This window comes from Lygodium microphyllum, chromosome 7 (genome assembly GCF_053477565.2).
Source record: "Lygodium microphyllum isolate KBCC chromosome 7, Lygodium_microphyllum_v1.1.10, whole genome shotgun sequence".
NCBI classification, from domain to species: Eukaryota; Viridiplantae; Streptophyta; class Polypodiopsida; order Schizaeales; family Lygodiaceae; genus Lygodium; species Lygodium microphyllum.
Window position 1 is genome coordinate 132,051,786 of NC_141141.1, and position 16,899 is coordinate 132,068,684.

Genomic DNA, 16,899 nt, shown 5'->3' on the forward strand with positions numbered 1-16,899 from the left:
TGTGTCAAACCTTGAAACTCTCCTCACATGATGGCATATCTTATGAGATCTATATTGGTTAGCTCACGCAAGCTATGCTTGTCCTGAGCTCACCAAAAATTAGATGTGAATTCTGAATACCTATCAGATAATATCCTTTACATTATGACCTAGATTTATGAAAATTTTATCTACCTCAAACCCTGTAAGTCTTTTTCTTAGGAAGGAACAGGGCATCTTGGTTACACACTTGACAACCACAAGGATCGTCATATCCTCTCCCAGCAGCAAGCAATTGGGTGGTAAAGCTCCATTGAGATTGATTCCAACTTTCAGAAAGGAGTATGTAACGGTCTCTTTGTTCAACCTTCATTTGCTCACATTTTCTAACATTATGAAGGATGTACCACTCTAGACTAGACGAAAGATCTTCAAACCTTAGCTTTAAGTTTCCTCGATAGTATGCAGACCAAAGAGGTGCATCATGTAAAATTTCGGCTTTCAATGATGTTAGCACACAGAAGTCTTGTCATTGCCGATTTCAAGCTACCATGTCTCACAAATACTTGCATCCACAAAAAAGATCAGATAAGTGGCTGTATTTTTAGAACCAAGACAAAGGAAGTAGCTTTTGCACAACAGTGATTGATTAGCTTCAATGCAATGCCAATGAAAACAACATGATAAGGGCATGTATCTCCATACGTGAACTACTTAACAAGACACTCAAGACCCAAAAAGTGGAAAAAGTACACGATATATATTATTACAAAGATTCAGTTTCAAGAAAATACATGATTATGTTGGTGTCTTCTACAAGAACCAATGTACATATAAAGGTGCCCTCTTTGAAGGGACAACTAGAAAGCCCACCTACATACATGACGTGAAGCAACTTTTAAAATATCCTGATTGGATGCATATGGGTTTGAAGGAGAGGGATCAAGCAGCTTCTAAGATCCTGACTTGCCAATAATACCCTGGGAGAAACCTGAATATATTTAAACCTTGATAAAGTACCCTCCTTATGAGTGACTCGCTGCTGTACTAAGGATATTTGAAAGCCTGAAAAGCTCCTCATTCTTTACACAATGCCCTGTTCAAGCATGGCCTCAGCAATTTGTAAGAATGCTGCAATATTTGCACCATGCACAAGTGCCCTGTGGAATATTAGAAAATTCAGCTTAATTTCAGACTCTTGCCGAGAGTAACACCATTCACTAATGCACTGTTCAATGTCAAGAAAGTTCAGCTTAATTTCTACTCGGGGGCAGGGGGAGCTACAGAAGCCAGTCTTAGTTGGGTGTCAACATGGGGTATCTTTGAAAAGAGTCAAGTAGGGGAGGGGGGGGGGGGGGGGGGGGGGGGGGGGGGGGGGTGTGGTGGGGTGGGGGTGTGGGTGTGGGGTTTTGTTAAGTACACCAAAAACACAATCCAAGATCACTCAAGTGGAAAGGGAGCATACTCTGAGCTTGTCCTCATGATACCGTACTCGTATCCTGCCTTGACACATTTCTGATAGATTTCTCTCATGAACTCCTGTGAGCAGCAGAAAAAAGCATCATTATTATGCCACAAATGTAACTTTGCTTCTTTTAATGGAATATATTCAACAGAAAGACACCAACTACTACTAGTGATATGATACATTGCTAATCATGCAAGCAATGAAAAATCCCCATCGACTGTACTAATCTAGTGCACTTTCAGTTATATCAGCTTTTCACATTGTTAGGCTGCTATGCCATCCCTTTCTCACATAAACACATACTCAAATGCACAAGTGCACGCTTAGACAGTAGAAATTGTAACCTGCAAGCGGGAATCAAATTCTTCCATAGAGAACTGCATCTGTATTTCATTAAGGCTATGCGTTGCCTCTAGAGCAGCAATTGCAACCTACATGGCACCAAGCCAGTTAAAAACATTGAAAACTCGTGAAACCTCAATGGTTCTTACAAGAGCATACCCCTCCAGCACTCGCAGCTTTACTGGGTCCAACGTGGACATTTGCCTTTCTAAGAACCTCAAGTGCCTCTGATGTGCATGGCATTACAGAACCTGCATCAGATCATAAGCACAAGTTAGAGCCTGTTCAAGAAAGCTCACGTCCTCCAGCTGAAGTCTGAATTTTCAGCCTGCCCTCCCAAACACTTTGGCAATCTACCTTCTATCAGGAATCTACACCCACCCTGAACCAGATTAATGGCATCAGAGTGATTAAGTTCATTTTGTGACGCACAAGGGAATGCCATTTCACATCTTTCAGCCCATGGTTTAGCTTCATCACAGTATTTAGCCCGTGGATAAGTTTTTGCATAATCCCTGCCATTAACAGCTAAAAATTTCAGACAACAAATTTTTGCCTTAGCAACTGTTCATATGAAACAAGTGCCCTTATTCACAAGCCACCATCACCTTAAGCACTTCTGTTCTAGTTTGATTCGTCTTATGCATCCCAACTTTATATCATCAATACCATCCTCATCAAATAGGTAGCCTTTACTATCTGCCACGGGAAAAATCATGAACATAATTAATTAAGCTTTATTGGGTCAGTGCAACTTGCTCACAATAGATTTAGATAATTACTGCTTAAGATCTTGTTGGCTCAAACTGATCTCTCTCCAACTTCATAGGATTCTCACCGGAAACTGTGACAGGTATAGCTCCAAAAGACACCAGCTTTTCCACGACATGCAACGCAACCTTGCCTGACCCACTCACAATACACCTGAAAATGTTGGCATATGCACGTGTACCTTCAATTTACAGAAAGCATAAGAACTTCACAAACTCGGCTACTTTTCTGGTGACACCTATTGTTGAGAACTTGAATGCTACCACTACTGTTAGGGAAGTCTTCTACCTACACTACCTAGGTAGAGCTACAGCTCTTCAGGCATTGGTGTCAGAAAGATGATAGACCTCAGGCCTCTCAGGTCTTTGTTAAAGTCTGCCAGCAATATCTTAGCAAAGTGGACCTGCAAATAGAAATCTTCAACTCAGCATCCTAGTTTAGCTTGCTACGAGGTTAATAACACTTCAGAGGGTTCAGGTAAGTATAAGTTTACCAATCCATATCCTGTTGCTTCTGTACGCATGTTTGATCCTGACCAATAGTTTTTTGGGCCCGAAAAAACTCCCTGCATAAAGTTTTAGAATCTCTCTCTCTTAGTTTCTATATGGCTGCATTTCAAATTATCATCTTCCTCAACAAGCTCAAAACTTGTCCATATCCTTCTCATTCTTCCAAAGCAGTAGCAAAGCAGCCGTTGTAACCCTTAAAGAAGATACAGAACACTTCAGTACAAAGCCACAGATATTCTGCTAACGGTGTCAGAGTCTGCACACATACTGCACCACAAAAATGTTGCAAAGGACATCCTCACCCATACTTATGGATACAAGCATTTCAACTAGGTTGACTTTCAGAACTAAAAACAAGTAATATTAACACTTCAATGAGTAACTCTGCAAGCAAACACAGACATTGATGTTGAAGAAACGAGTATGATGCATTTTACACGTCAACAGGAAATATTTAATTTGCTTGCAACAGCTTTTCCACTACATTGTACAAGGCTTCCAGCTGCATATCCCCATTCTTCTAAGCTTTTGGAATCTGCACTCTAAGTTGGCTTCCCTCCCTAAGCTCAATTCAAAGCTCCATTATTCACATACACACCCTTTTTTCTCTTAAATCTGTGTACTCTTCTGCAAAGACTCCTGGGTATTCGCCACACATAAGCTCAATGGATGCTTTCTCAAATTTCACCACTACTTTCTAGTTAAAAGCATCCCATCATGCAAAAGCATCATCAACCTAACTGCCTTCTCACAGGTGCAAAGGTGGTGAATCGCCTGTGACGGCAAATCCAAGTACTCAATTCATATTCTCGTAGATGAAATGCATTAAGAAGACATTGTGAATGCAACATCTACAATAGGTGCAAGCATTTATTGGCCAATTGATTAGATCACGAACAGAAGAATGGTATATGGTTTTCCTCATACCTTGTCACTCCTGGATTCTACAACCACATTCCCAGTGCTCAACTTGATGAGCATTTGGAAGTGTTTGAATACAACTATCTTCACCAAGAAACAAATTGTTCCAAAGGATGCAGCAGAGATGCATCACGAACCTTGATCTATGATAATAGGAATACCATTTACCCAAAGATAATTCTCTATCTTAATAACATGCGCTCTCTGCATTTTAATATGATTAATTGAAGCCAAAAGAAACACATAAGGATTGACAAACAGAGTTTATAGAAAGTGACGGTCCCTCTCCAAGAAAAGTTACACAGCAAGCAATCCTGAAATAATATATTCAACTGCAGAAAACCAAGACTGATTTTGATTCATACCTCGTGTCGGCTACTCAGACGTCGATACTGACCAAAAAGATATCCAATCTCCCTGGGTCCAACTCCAATATCCTCAGAAGGATAGTCCTGAAGTTGAAGGGAAGGCACAATGAAGAACAACTCTTTAGAAAAGTATATTAATTGTGCCATCGCAAATGTGCAAGTTTTGAAAACCACATGAACTAACTTGCTAAAGAATTTTAAGTCCACCTTTGAAGGGCCAAGGTAATGATAGAGCTCTTCCATGAAGCTTTGACAAAATCGCATCACCTGCTTGAAATCAATGAAAAGATGGCCATCATTTAAGAATTAATAATGCGTCCAAATACTTTCATGTACAGAAGACAATACTTGAGGTCATCAAACTACCAACCTCATTGTCAGTCTTTCCTTTTGGATCGAAGTCACTACCACCTCCAGCCCCCCCTAGCCCAAATGCTGCAAGAGCATTTTTTAATGTCTGCAGAGCAAAATTTGAAGAAACGATCCTCAAATCAACCAGCATCACCATGTTCGCAAACCACAAGTGCATTGGGAAGCATGCAGTGCAAAGTTCACAAGCCACGAGTACATAGGGAACCATGCAATGCAAAGTAAATTATCAATCACATGCCCAAATAAAGGTCATTACACAAGAACAGCAGAAGTTTAACAAAATCAAACAGCAGCACCAAGACAACAAGGCACATGCACAGCACAAAATAAGTTGTCAATCACAGGCTCATACCTGTTCGGAATAAAGGCCCTCGTGCCTTTACATGTGCTCGGGTGTGAACACACCCTTAGCACTTGTACTTACACATATACATCTGTCTAAAAACCTAAAGGTACACACTCATCATTGTACCTGCAAACGTGCACACTCTCTCCTTTGCTCTCTCCCACTCTCTCCTTTGCTCTCTCCCACTCTCTCTGTCTCTCCGCGCCTAAGGAACACCTACTGTCTCGATCTTCGTGCTGACCCGTCACTACAAACTGGTATTAGAGCGTTGGTAACGGTGTTCGCGTTTCTCAAGAAGTGCGAATCAAGTCTGCACAAGAGAAGAAGCTTGCTTCTGCACAGCAGTCAATAGTTGAGGTGACATGTGTACAAGCGTCAGGTCCAAGACTGACAGGTCATGACAAACGACAGGTCCAAGCATCAAGTCCAAGACTCGCAGTGCGTTGTCGAACTGCTGCACATCCAAGGTGTGAAATCCACCAAAAAGTTGTGTGTGTGACATTTGTTACTTTGTACATATTTAGTTGTTGTGTTTACATTTTTGTTCTGCGTGGGCAGTATAGGAAGAGAAGGCTCTCCATTAGTATGATATTATGCAGCATGAGGGCCCTGTGCCAAACAAGTTCATATTGACATGTGTTCTAAAAGCTTGTAATAGCATTGGGGCCGTAAGGCATGGTAGAATGATACCTGATCAGATAATCAGAACAGAATCCAATTTTGATGTAGAAGTAGGAAATGCACTCATTGATATGTACTCCAAACATGGAGAACCTGCTGAAGCTTATGAAGTGTTCAATGAGCTGGCAAATTCAGATGTAGGATCATGGGGTGCAATGATTGCTGGTGTTTTTCTACGAGGTCATGATCTAGCCAGTATTGAACTTTATGGTGGATGGAACAGGAAGGTGTGTTTCTCAACAGGGTTGTCTTTTTGTCTGTCTAAAAGCTTGTGGCACTATGGGGGCTCTAGAAGTAGGTCAAGATGTCCATGCTGACATAACTAAAAGAGGTTTGGAAATGGAGCTGCATGTAGGCAGTACACTAGTGGACATGTATGGCAAAGGCGGCTTGCTTCCAGAAGCACAAAACGTATTCAATGGATTGCTGGTTTGAGATGCAATCTCATGGAAGGCAATGATTGCTGGATACTCCAAATATGGGCTCAATGAGGAAGCGCTCAACTGTTTCAGGGAGATGCAAGAAGAAGGCCTATCCTTGGATGCTGGCACATTTTTGTGCAGTTTGAAACCTTGTGCCAATGTAGTCTCCATTCCAACAGGCCAACAGTTACACACTGAATCAACAAAATGGGGAAAGCAAAGTTCCAACTGCAACTAGGCAGGTACACCTTGATCATCTAGTTGAATGCTATCTTCAAAAATCAAATACAAGGGCCATGGGAGATAATGCAGAATGCAGAGCTTCCATTGCACAGGCTCTACAGAAAGAGAAAGAAATCTATAGTAGAGCCAGTACCAAAGGTGTTTACATGAATCTGTGTGTACAAGCACTTTCCTCCATATTGAGCCAGCAAAATGAAGCCAAAGGGAAGATTGAGGTTATTTTACCACAGGCAGCAGAGATGCTACCACTTGAAGCTGTGGACTATGAGGATGAGGCTGTCGTAAGGGCTTTAAAAGAAACTGGGCTTTTATCAGATTCTCCACCTGGAAGTCCTTCTAGACAAGAAATAGAAGATTCAACAAGCCTTTTGTGCAGCAAGAGAAATATCTCATATCCTGATAATGGTGCTGTGCTGACTCATGATTGTAAAGAGACAAGGGAAAATGATACACATATTCAAGAAACCCAACAGCCAGTGATTGCCTGCATACTGTTGCTGTGTCAGAAGTGCTACCTTCAGCTACAGCTGATGCTAACTCCTGCGAGTTCTCATCTTCAGATATCCTACTAAGTCATGAGTAGACAGGGCAAAAGGCTAGCTTTTTGGAGATGCCTTCCGCAGAATGCCACAGCTTTGTGGAAGTTGGAAATGTTCCTGCAAATGGTGAAATCCTGGCAGGAGCTAAAGATTTCAAAGAAGAAGAGGGAAGAGAGATTGTTGACAGGCAGGAAATGAAGCACCAAACTCTTGCATTGGAAAGAGAAGCAGTTGGACAAGAAGAAGACCATTGCATTTCTGTTGAACCAGAGACTGGAAAAAGGGGATCTGTTTGTGGGCACAATTGGTGATGGTATGTATCTACTGCTTTTCTGAGGGGGCCGCTTTTCTGGAGGGGAAAAAGGGGCTCGAAATAAAAAAAGAAGGACCTGCTTTGTATGGAGGCCTGGGGAGAAAAAGCAACACGGAGAAAGGGGGGAAATTGTGTAAACTGAATTTTCTGTGCACCGCTGCATAGTAACTGGGGGGAGAGAATTTTGATAAAAAAAGGGAGTGGCTTTTGTTTATTCGGAACTCACAGGATCAAAAGAGAGAAAAGACCTGGAGTGAACGAATCTCTTAAGCCTTCGTATATAGCCTCTTGAGCTATCCGAAGACACACAAGGCAATATACAACTTGTAGTAGGTCCAGCTACATCTGTTGCTGTGATTGGGAGTCCCTCAGGGAGCAGCTCTTCCAGATAGTCGCAGTAGTGGCTATTGCAGCCACAGTAGCTTTCCTCGGCATCACCATCATTGAGTGGCAAAAGTGACAGTCCTTACCTTTCTGTGATAGCTTCTCAGATGATGATGCAGGCTCCTGTTTTCCTTGCCCAGGAAATGGGAAATGCTGAGAAGGAGAGCTAGAATGTCTTCCTAGTTTTAAAAGGCATGGAAAAGCATGCGTGAAGGATCCACAAACAGGAAGAGCTGTTCAGTTCATTACTGACTTTATCACGCAGCAAGTATGTGGAAAGTACAGTGGACTTTCCTGCAAATGGACAGGAACAGAAGGGGTCTGCTTTCACACTGGATCCCTAGAATTTTATGCCATACATTAGGCAGTTGAGCATAGATGATATTACTCAACTTGTGGAGCAAGCTGGGCTGGAGAAAATTTTGAATATTGATTTGACCAGGTTTAGGCTTGCACTTGTGGAGGACAATCGGTTTGCACCACAGGAAGCGTGAGAATTTTGTTGAACTTGCGGTTCTCCATTCTCAAAGCTCATCATATCTTCGAATCTTCCAAAGGAGGTCTTTTGCAGGCAGCTAAAACAGACTAGGCACAGATTCAAGGCTTCTTTATGGTAATCTGCAGTCTCTTAGCCTAATATCTTGTCAGGAGGTTCTACTCAAGACAGTCTAAAGAAAGGTCTTAGGTGCCATCAAGTATTCCACAACTGTTGGTCTTGAACTGATCAACAGTGATTCGTGTTGAATGCCCACCTTAGGAAAAGCATGTTCAAACCATATTCTTTGCTTCCGCTGCTTTCCATTTTCTATTCATCAGCTTGCAATCAGCCAAGTAGCACAATCTGTATTCCATGCCTTGCCTTGCAAATGAGGAAGTAACACAGTCTGTAATTGTGCACACTCCACAGATTTTTTAGGTGCAGCTCCCTGTATAGCTTCTACCAGTGCTACAAGCCACTTGATGGAGTGTACACATGTAAAAATTGACATGATACAGAGATCAATAAGATCTTGTGAGATGTTGGACTATCTTTATTCTTTGTGAGCTTTGACCATAAGAAGAGGCCTGAGGGCATATCAAAGGGACATGAAAGACTTCAGTTTTTGAACAACCAGTTTGTAAATCAAATTTGTTTTTTTTTATGAAGCTAAAGCTGTTGATGTTGAACAAGGCTGTATTCAAAAGGGTGAAGTGCAGCTAGTATTGCATACATTCAGATCTATTTTCCACATTCAAGAGACCAAAAGGCTTGAACAAGTTGATTATAGGGCCATTATCCGAAATTGAGGTGACTTTCTTTCAAATTGAATCGTGAACTTGCTTGATTGATCTTCTATCTTGAAATTAGTCAAGGTCCTCTGTGGTCGCGACTTTGCTTTCGAAAACCCTTCGACATCTTTGGTGAACCCGATGTGAAAGCGTCGCGTAAATTTCAGGATGGGAGATACTTCAGCATCAATTCTAGCCTCTTCTACAATTCCTGCTTTGTCCCCTACTTCAGCTCCATCATTGACTGCTGCTTCAAGTACTTCAACGGATGATTTAAAGCAGATTTTGCAGAATATGTCTATGTATATGCAGCTTCAAAATCAATAAACACAATTGTATATGCAGCAGCAGCAATAGTTGTATCAACAACAATTGTCTCAGCAAAGGCAACTATATTCGGAGCAGGAGAATGCGATCAGCGCGACTAAGGCGATTAAAGCAGTTGAGAATGAGAAGAAGCTATTTGATGGCCGTAATGTTTCGGCTTATTTGAAGACGTATGAGATCAAGATGGGATTTTTTGGAGTACCAGCTGGACTTATGAGTAAGTATTTCCTTCGTCTTGTCACACCCGCCTTGAGGGCAAAAGTGACTGATCTTTTTCTTCAAAATTCGCATTGGCAAGATTTTAAGAAGGCCCTGAAAGAAGAGTATTTCCTTGAGGACTTTGGGATGGCTACACGGCGGTCATTCCGAGAGTAGGTCTACATGCCAAACAAAGGTCTAGCTACTTCAAAGTTGATACAAGAATTTGAAGAGAGGTATAGTCAGCTTGATGCCATTGAACAAAGAGCATTGGATGTTGAGAAAGTTGAGCTTTTCTTGCAAGCTACCCATCCTGCTCTTCAAGAAGAATTAGGAGAGCTTCTTGAGGATCGCACGAAGCCCATGGGTCTTAAAACAGATTGGCAAGATGCCCAGGATACAATCTCGACTTTGACTAAGAGGAGGATATGGAAGACCCGCCTACAGAATGGATCTATGACACCGACGCCGTCTTCTGCTCCTATGCCTCCTTCTATCCCTGTTATTTCTTCTCTTCCTCAGCCAATTTCTTGGCCTACGCCAGTGCCTACTGTTTCTACTCCTCCCGTTCCTCCTGTTCCTAGATCGATGCCGGCTCCTTCTGCTCCAAAACCATCCGCTCCGTCGGTGCCTTCCTCTCTTGATGACAAAATCAAAGGCATAACGGATTTGACACTGGAGTCGGTTAAAGCAGAATTGGTGGGAAAATTGAAAGAGCAATTTGCTTCGACTGCGCCTACTATTTCTTCTAATGCTCCTATTGCACCTAGGAGTGCTCCTACTGCACCTAGGAGAGATCGAAGATGTATTTGGTGTGATAGTACGGACCATCAGCATTGCAGGGATTGTGAATCTTTTCAGGATACAAGGAGGAAGAATTTGGTATTTTGGGGACAAGATGGTAAGATCTGGTTGACTGAAACAGAAGCTCTGCCTGCTACCAATTTTGGGAAAGGCGGAATGAAGAAATTAGTGGATGACATGACTGCGCGTACTTCTTATGTGGCAGCTAGAGGAGATGCTTCTGCATATGGAGTCCAGATTGAGAAAGGATCAGAGAATCACTCAGCATTATGGACTTATGATATGGAGATGGCAAACAAAGGAAAAATTCAGCAGACTGTTTTGACTAATGTAGGTTCTAGCATCAGATCTGAGACAGGTTGGGATTCGCCTGTTGACAGATATACTATTTATGCCTACTTGGCTAAGTCTCAAGGAGTAGATGTACTTGTTGAGGAGAAGCGTAAGAGGGATGAAGAGAATCCAAATGCACCTAAAAAGACTAGAGGGGGTGAGTTTGTTACTCCACCTACTGCAGGACCGTCTTTGAGGCCAGGGCCAGAACGACAGATGAAAGATGCTCAAAAGAAAGAAAAGAGGCAATAGCCTAGAGAGAGAAAGCAACCAGGGTTTAGATTGATGTCCGATATTGAGATATCTACGGACATGAAGAAAATCTTTAATGATAAGATACTTGGCAGTGAGGTGACTTTTACTATTTCTGAGGTTTTGGGCATCTCGAAAAGAGAGTTTCAAGATCAGTTCCAAGAGGTCCTGAAGAGGAAAAGACATGCATTGCCCCCTACTGATACACAGGGAGTTTTGATTGGGGAGTTGGATGAGGATGAGGATGAGGTTATGGTTGAGAATGCTTCTGTTTTTCCACAAATAGAAAAGAGGGTTCAGCCTCTGCATTATGGTGAAACTGATGAGCCTGTCTTGATACCGCGTAGTCACTTTTCGCGGAGTCATTGGGCTAGGGCAACTATAGAAACGATGGTAAAAATTGGAGAGAAACAGGTGCCTTATGTTGCTTTGGTGAATCATGGTTCAGAGATTAATCTCATAGTTCGTGGAGTTTATGAAAGTAGTAGATGGCCTATGGATGTAGAGCATGGGTAGCGTATGAGAGAAGCCAACAACACTGCACGTGATTTGTATGCTGCATGTCCTAGTGTTAGGGTTTCTATTGGAGATGTAGAGGAGGATTTCCATTTCTTTGTGCAGGATTCATGCTCTTATCCCATAATTCTTGGACAGCCATTCATTACACAGATGCGCATGGAAACAAAAGTAATGGATGATGGATCTGCTTATGCACGGATTCGCAGTAAAGATGGTATGAGAGCAGTTCAATTTATGACTATGTGTGTGAACCATGTTAGAAACAGGGATACTCTTAGAGATGCACCTTTGCCCACTGTGAGGGATTCGGATTTTCATTAGGTACCGCTGTTTCGCGAGACGACGGTGGTACAAAGCAGAGGAGATTGGAGTTCTCGCCTCCTAGTAGCAGTATTTTCTCCTCCAGTTTTGTTGGAATTTCAGCAAACAGTTCGATGAGTTATCAGAAGACTTCTAAGTTGCCTAGAGCTGCCAAGCAATACATATGCAGGAAGGAGAAATTTTTGAAAAATGCAGGTATTTTAGAGGATGATGAGCATATAGATGGGATGTATGAAAGTATGATTTGTGCAGATACAATGACAGAGATGAAAAATATGCTGAAAACTGATATGCAGAGTTGTCACAATAATTCAGTGCAATCCTGGACATGTTTCATGAAATTGCAAATTTTATGTCACAGATAGAGTCAGAGGTTGAGGTGACTCAGCAAAAAGTGTTGAGTGCTGAAGAAATTCAACAAACAGAGTTTCCGGCTGATTATGATCAGCTTACAGAGACACAGAGGGCTGAAAACTTTCAGCCAACGGAGTTTACTGCTGAAATATTTCAGCATCCAGAGTTTAGGGCTGTTCCTATGCAGTCCATAGAGCAGAGGGCTGAGGATATTCAGCCACTAGAGTGCAGAATTGCTGATTTACAACAAGATTTGAGTAATGCAAAGGATCATAATGAAGCCAGGGTTGACACGAAATACAAGACTGTGGATAAGAAGGTGAAGCCGGTAGCTCTACCGCTTCCACCTGACAGTGATCAGCAAATAGAGAGGGCTGCCAAACAGCCAATTTTGAGAAATCCAGAGCATATAGGCCATAAATTTTCAGCAAAGACTCTTGCTGAATTAAAAATTGAAAATGGTGATTTCTTGCTACCCACCCACAGAGAAGCAATGCTTTCAGGAGATGCTTGAGCGACATGGAAAGGGGTTTGCTTTTTTCCCACATGAAATTGGATGTGTGAATTTGGATATTGTTGCTCCTATGGTGATCTTTACTATTCCTCATATTCCATGAAACCTCCGACCTATTCCAATGCCTAAGGCACACTTGCCAAAGCTAATTGACTTGTTGAATGAGAAAATCAGGATGGGAATCCTAGAGCCGTCATCTACACCATACTCAAAAAGGTGGTTTACGATTCCAAAGAAGAATGGTACTCTCCGATTTATACAGGACATGCAGCCAGTAAACAGAGTTACTATTAGGAATGTTGGTATAGATCCAGTTGTGGATGAGTTTGCAGAAGCACTTGCTGGATGTGCCATCTATTCTTTAGGTGATTTGTATTCGGGATATGATCAGTTTCAGCTGGCTTTGGAAAGCAGGGACACAACCACTATGAGAACTCCTATTGGGCTTGTCAGGATGTGTACCTTGCCTCAAGATGCCACTAATTCTGTTGCGCATATGATGAATGCCATGCATAAGGTCCTTCGTAATTACATACCTCAGCTTACCGTGCCTTTTTTGGATGATGTGTCCATTAAGGGGTGTGCAGAAGAAGAGAAGAATGAGAGTCTAAATGAGCAGGGATGCAGATATTTTGTGGCTGATCATATTTCAGCTTGTGAAAAGATTTTGGCCAGGCTAGAAGAAGTGAACTTGACACTATCAGGGTAAAAATTTGTTTTTGGAGTAAATGAGGTTGTCATTGTTGGACATATATGTGGGTATTATGGCAGGAAACCCTCACCTGAGAAGGTGGATGCTATAGGCAAGATTACGGAGTATTGTTCTACCACTTCAGAGGTACGGAGATTCATTGGAGCTTGTGTATTTTATATGATTTGGATACCCCATTTTGCATACATAGCAAATTGTTTATATCAGCTGCTTCGAAAGGGGCAAAAATTTTATTGGGATGAGAGCCACACTAGAGCCATGCGGAAATTGAAGAAGTTATTGCAGATTGCTCCTACTCTCAGGAAAGCGGATTATAATTGCGGAAGGCCTATTGTATTGACAGTTGACACTAGTCCAATTGGCATATATTGGGCTGTGGGTCAAGATAATGCAGATGGAAATAGGTATGCTATTCGGTTTGGGGCGAAAGTCCTAAACGAGAGACAGAGGAGGTATCCGCAAATCAAGAGGGAGTTACTGGGGATTGTTACGGCTCTCAAATGTGATAAGGAGTACTTTATTGGAGCCTCAATTGTGGTAGAGACAGATTACTTGCGATTGATAGGTATGATTACGAGTTGCTCTACTCCGGATATAGCTATGCTGAGATGGATTGCATACATCAAGTCATTAAATCCAGAATTTAAACACATAGCAAGAAAGGATAATCCAGTGGGACAAATATGTTGTCTAGAGCCAGATATGATGATGAGGAGACACTACTTGCAGAAGAGGATGATGCAAAAATTTCAGCCGCTATGGTTGATCATGTTTGCCATGTCTATGATATTGTGGCTTTCATAGAAGAACTCTATGTTGGAAATTGGTTGCAGATTGGCAAGTACCTTAGTACACTAAGCAAAAGAGATGAATGGACAGATGAAGAGTTCAAGATGATCAGAAGAAAAGCCTATGGTTATTTTCTCAAGGACGGATTTCTTTGGAAGCATCCAAAGAAAAGAGGTGGATTACCCTTGCGGGTTGTCTGCGATAAAGAGACACAGTTACAGGTGATGAGGGAGTTTCATGAGAGTCCTTGGGCTGGTCATAGAGGAGTGTGGGCTACTTATGAGAAAATCAAGGAGAAATATTGGTGGAAAGGCATGTATAGAGATGTTTCTCACTTTGTAGAGACTTGCAGAGACTGCTAGATGTATTCGGTAGTGCGTCATCGAGATGAGCTTCATCCGACCTATCCGCTATGCATTCATTACAAGTGGGTAGTTGACTTGGTTACATGCCTATGGGTCTATGGCAGATGAGATATATTGTTTTGGCTAGAGAGGATCTTACCAATCATGTTGAGGGCAGACCTTTGAGAACGAAGACCACTAGTGCAATATGTAAGTTCTTATTGGAAGAAATTTTCTGTAGGTATGGCTGTGTGGGTAAGATCACTGCAGATCGCAGTGAACTGGATGCAGATGAAGCTAGGGAGTTTTTCTCTCAACTAGGAATCAAGTTGGCTCTAACCATAGCATACAATCCAGAGGAAAATGGGAAGAGTGAAAGAGGGCATCCGCCGATAGTGAAAGCATTAGCCAAAGCATGTAGAGGACGATTGGAGAATGGCCGAGACTTCTACCATTTGCTTTGTGGACTGATCGTACGACTCACAGTGTTACCACAGAATATATGCCCGTAGAGTTTATGTATGGTCAGAAACCGGTTATGCCAATTGAGACTTGTGCTTTGACTTGGTCAGTTTTACCTTGGCAGGAGGATTTGACGAGAGAGGAGCTCTTAGCTCTTCGGATCCAGCAGTTGGAAGCTATTGACAGGTTGAAGGTTGCTAGACTTAGAAATAAGGACAAGTTTGACAGCAGGCATCGCTTGCGGCCTAGAGCAATAGAAGAGGGAGACTGGGTATCAGTCTTTGATAGCAGCCTTGAAAATCAGCATACTGCACTTCGGAAGATGGTGAAAAGATGGTTTGGACCGTACATAGTCAGACATGTTTCTGATAATGCAACATATGAGCTGACAGAATTGGATGGGGCAGTGCTTCGAGTGCCTATTGCAGGAAAAAAAATCAAGATTTTCAAGAAAAGAGATGATGAGGATTATGCATTGGAAGATTTTGCAAGAGAATAGCAACGAGAAGAAACTCCAATAGAAGAGATAGATGATATGACAGATAATCTTGCTGATATACCAGAAATACACAATGAAAAGATTGATCTGTTCGTGGATCTTGCCGATAATGATCATGGGTAGTTGGCCCATCCGGAGGATGTATCCGGAGGATGCGCAGGATTAAGGGGGGTGGATGTCGTACTGCTGCGCATCCGAGGTGTGAAATCCACCAAAAAGTTGTGTGTGTGACATTTGTTACTTTGTACATATTTAGTTGTTGTGTTTACATTTTTGTTCTGCGTGGGCAGTATAGGGAGAGAAGGCTCTACATTAGTATGATATTATGCAGCATGAGGGCCCTGTGCCAAACAAGTTCACTATTGACATGTGTTCTAAAAGCTTGTAATAGCATTGGGGCCGTAAGGCACTGCTGCCTGTGGTAAAATAACCTCAATCTTCCCTTTGGCTTCATTTTGCTGGCTCAATATGGAGGAAAGTGCTTGTACACACAGATTCATGTAAACACCTTTGGTACTGGCTCTACTATAGATTTCTTTCTCTTTCTATAGAGCCTGTGCAATGGCAGCTCTGCATTCTGCATTATCTCCCATGGCCCTTGTATTTGATTTTTGAAGATAGCATTCAACTAGATGATCAAGGTGTACCTGCCTAGTTGCAGTTGGAACTTTGCTTTCCCCATTTTGTCGATTCAGTGTGTAACTGTTGGCCTGTTGGAATGGAGACTATACTGGCACAAGATTTCAAACTGCACAAAAATGTGCCAGCATCCAAGGATAGGCCTTCTTCTTGCATCTCCCTGAAACAATTGAGCGCTTCCTCATTGAGCCCATATTTGGAGTATCCAGCAATCATTGCCTTCCATGAGATTGCATCTCAAACCTGCAATCCATTGAATACATTTTGTGCTTCTGGAAGCAAGCCGCCTTTGCCATACATGTCCACTAGTGTACTGCCTACATGCAGCTCCATTTCCAAACCTCTTTTAGTTATGTCAGCACGGACATCTTAACCTACTTCTAGAGCCCCCATAGTGCCACAAGCTTTCAGACGGACAAAAAGACAACCGTGTTGAGAAACACACCTTCCTGTTCCATCCATCCATAAAGTTCAATACTGGCTAGATCATGACCTCGTAGAAAAACACCAGCAATCATTGCACCCCATGATCCTACATCTGAATTTGCCAGCTCATTGAACACTTCATAAGCTTCAGCAAGTTCTCCATGTTTGGAGTACATATCAATGAGTGTATTTCCTACTTCTACATCAAAATTGGATTCTGTCCTGATTATCTGATCAGGTATCATTCTACCGCCTTTTGACTCTTCACATTTTGATTCTTGTGATCATTATTTGTATGGAAGCCACACTAGAAATACGCATAAAAAGTCTAGTAAGAAACGCATGGGTGAGCCCTTGGCTCTTATGCACTCGTATGTATATGGGCCCATGCCCTGTCAGTCACTGGCTAAACGCATGTATAGGATCATTTAAGAGAGGGTCTGTAGAATGCTTAGCCAGGATGGCTTACCGCAGCACTT

General features: G+C 42.1%; 1 protein-coding gene across 4 annotated transcripts in view; it reads right to left on the reverse strand.

The window, feature by feature from the left end:
* Positions 1–726: 726 nt before the first annotated feature.
* Positions 727–16,899, reverse strand: part of LOC148033970 (Amino acid dehydrogenase family protein) — a 75,443-nt gene continuing 59,270 nt past the window's right edge. For all 4 annotated transcript variants that reach the window (XM_087681950.1, XM_087681951.1, XM_087681948.1 and 1 more), the window contains exons 5-16: positions 4,729–4,815; positions 4,566–4,625; positions 4,356–4,442; positions 3,054–3,125; positions 2,908–2,963; positions 2,628–2,713; positions 2,398–2,488; positions 2,147–2,304; positions 1,949–2,040; positions 1,792–1,878; positions 1,445–1,518; positions 727–1,139 (exon numbers count right to left, since the gene is read on the reverse strand). In XM_087681950.1, coding sequence (XP_087538076.1) covers positions 1,064–1,139; positions 1,445–1,518; positions 1,792–1,878; positions 1,949–2,040; positions 2,147–2,304; positions 2,398–2,488; positions 2,628–2,713; positions 2,908–2,963; positions 3,054–3,125; positions 4,356–4,442; positions 4,566–4,625; positions 4,729–4,815 — 1,026 coding nt within the window. In that variant the 3' untranslated portion in view covers positions 727–1,063. The remainder of the gene's footprint in view (positions 1,140–1,444; positions 1,519–1,791; positions 1,879–1,948; positions 2,041–2,146; positions 2,305–2,397; positions 2,489–2,627; positions 2,714–2,907; positions 2,964–3,053; positions 3,126–4,355; positions 4,443–4,565; positions 4,626–4,728; positions 4,816–16,899) is intronic.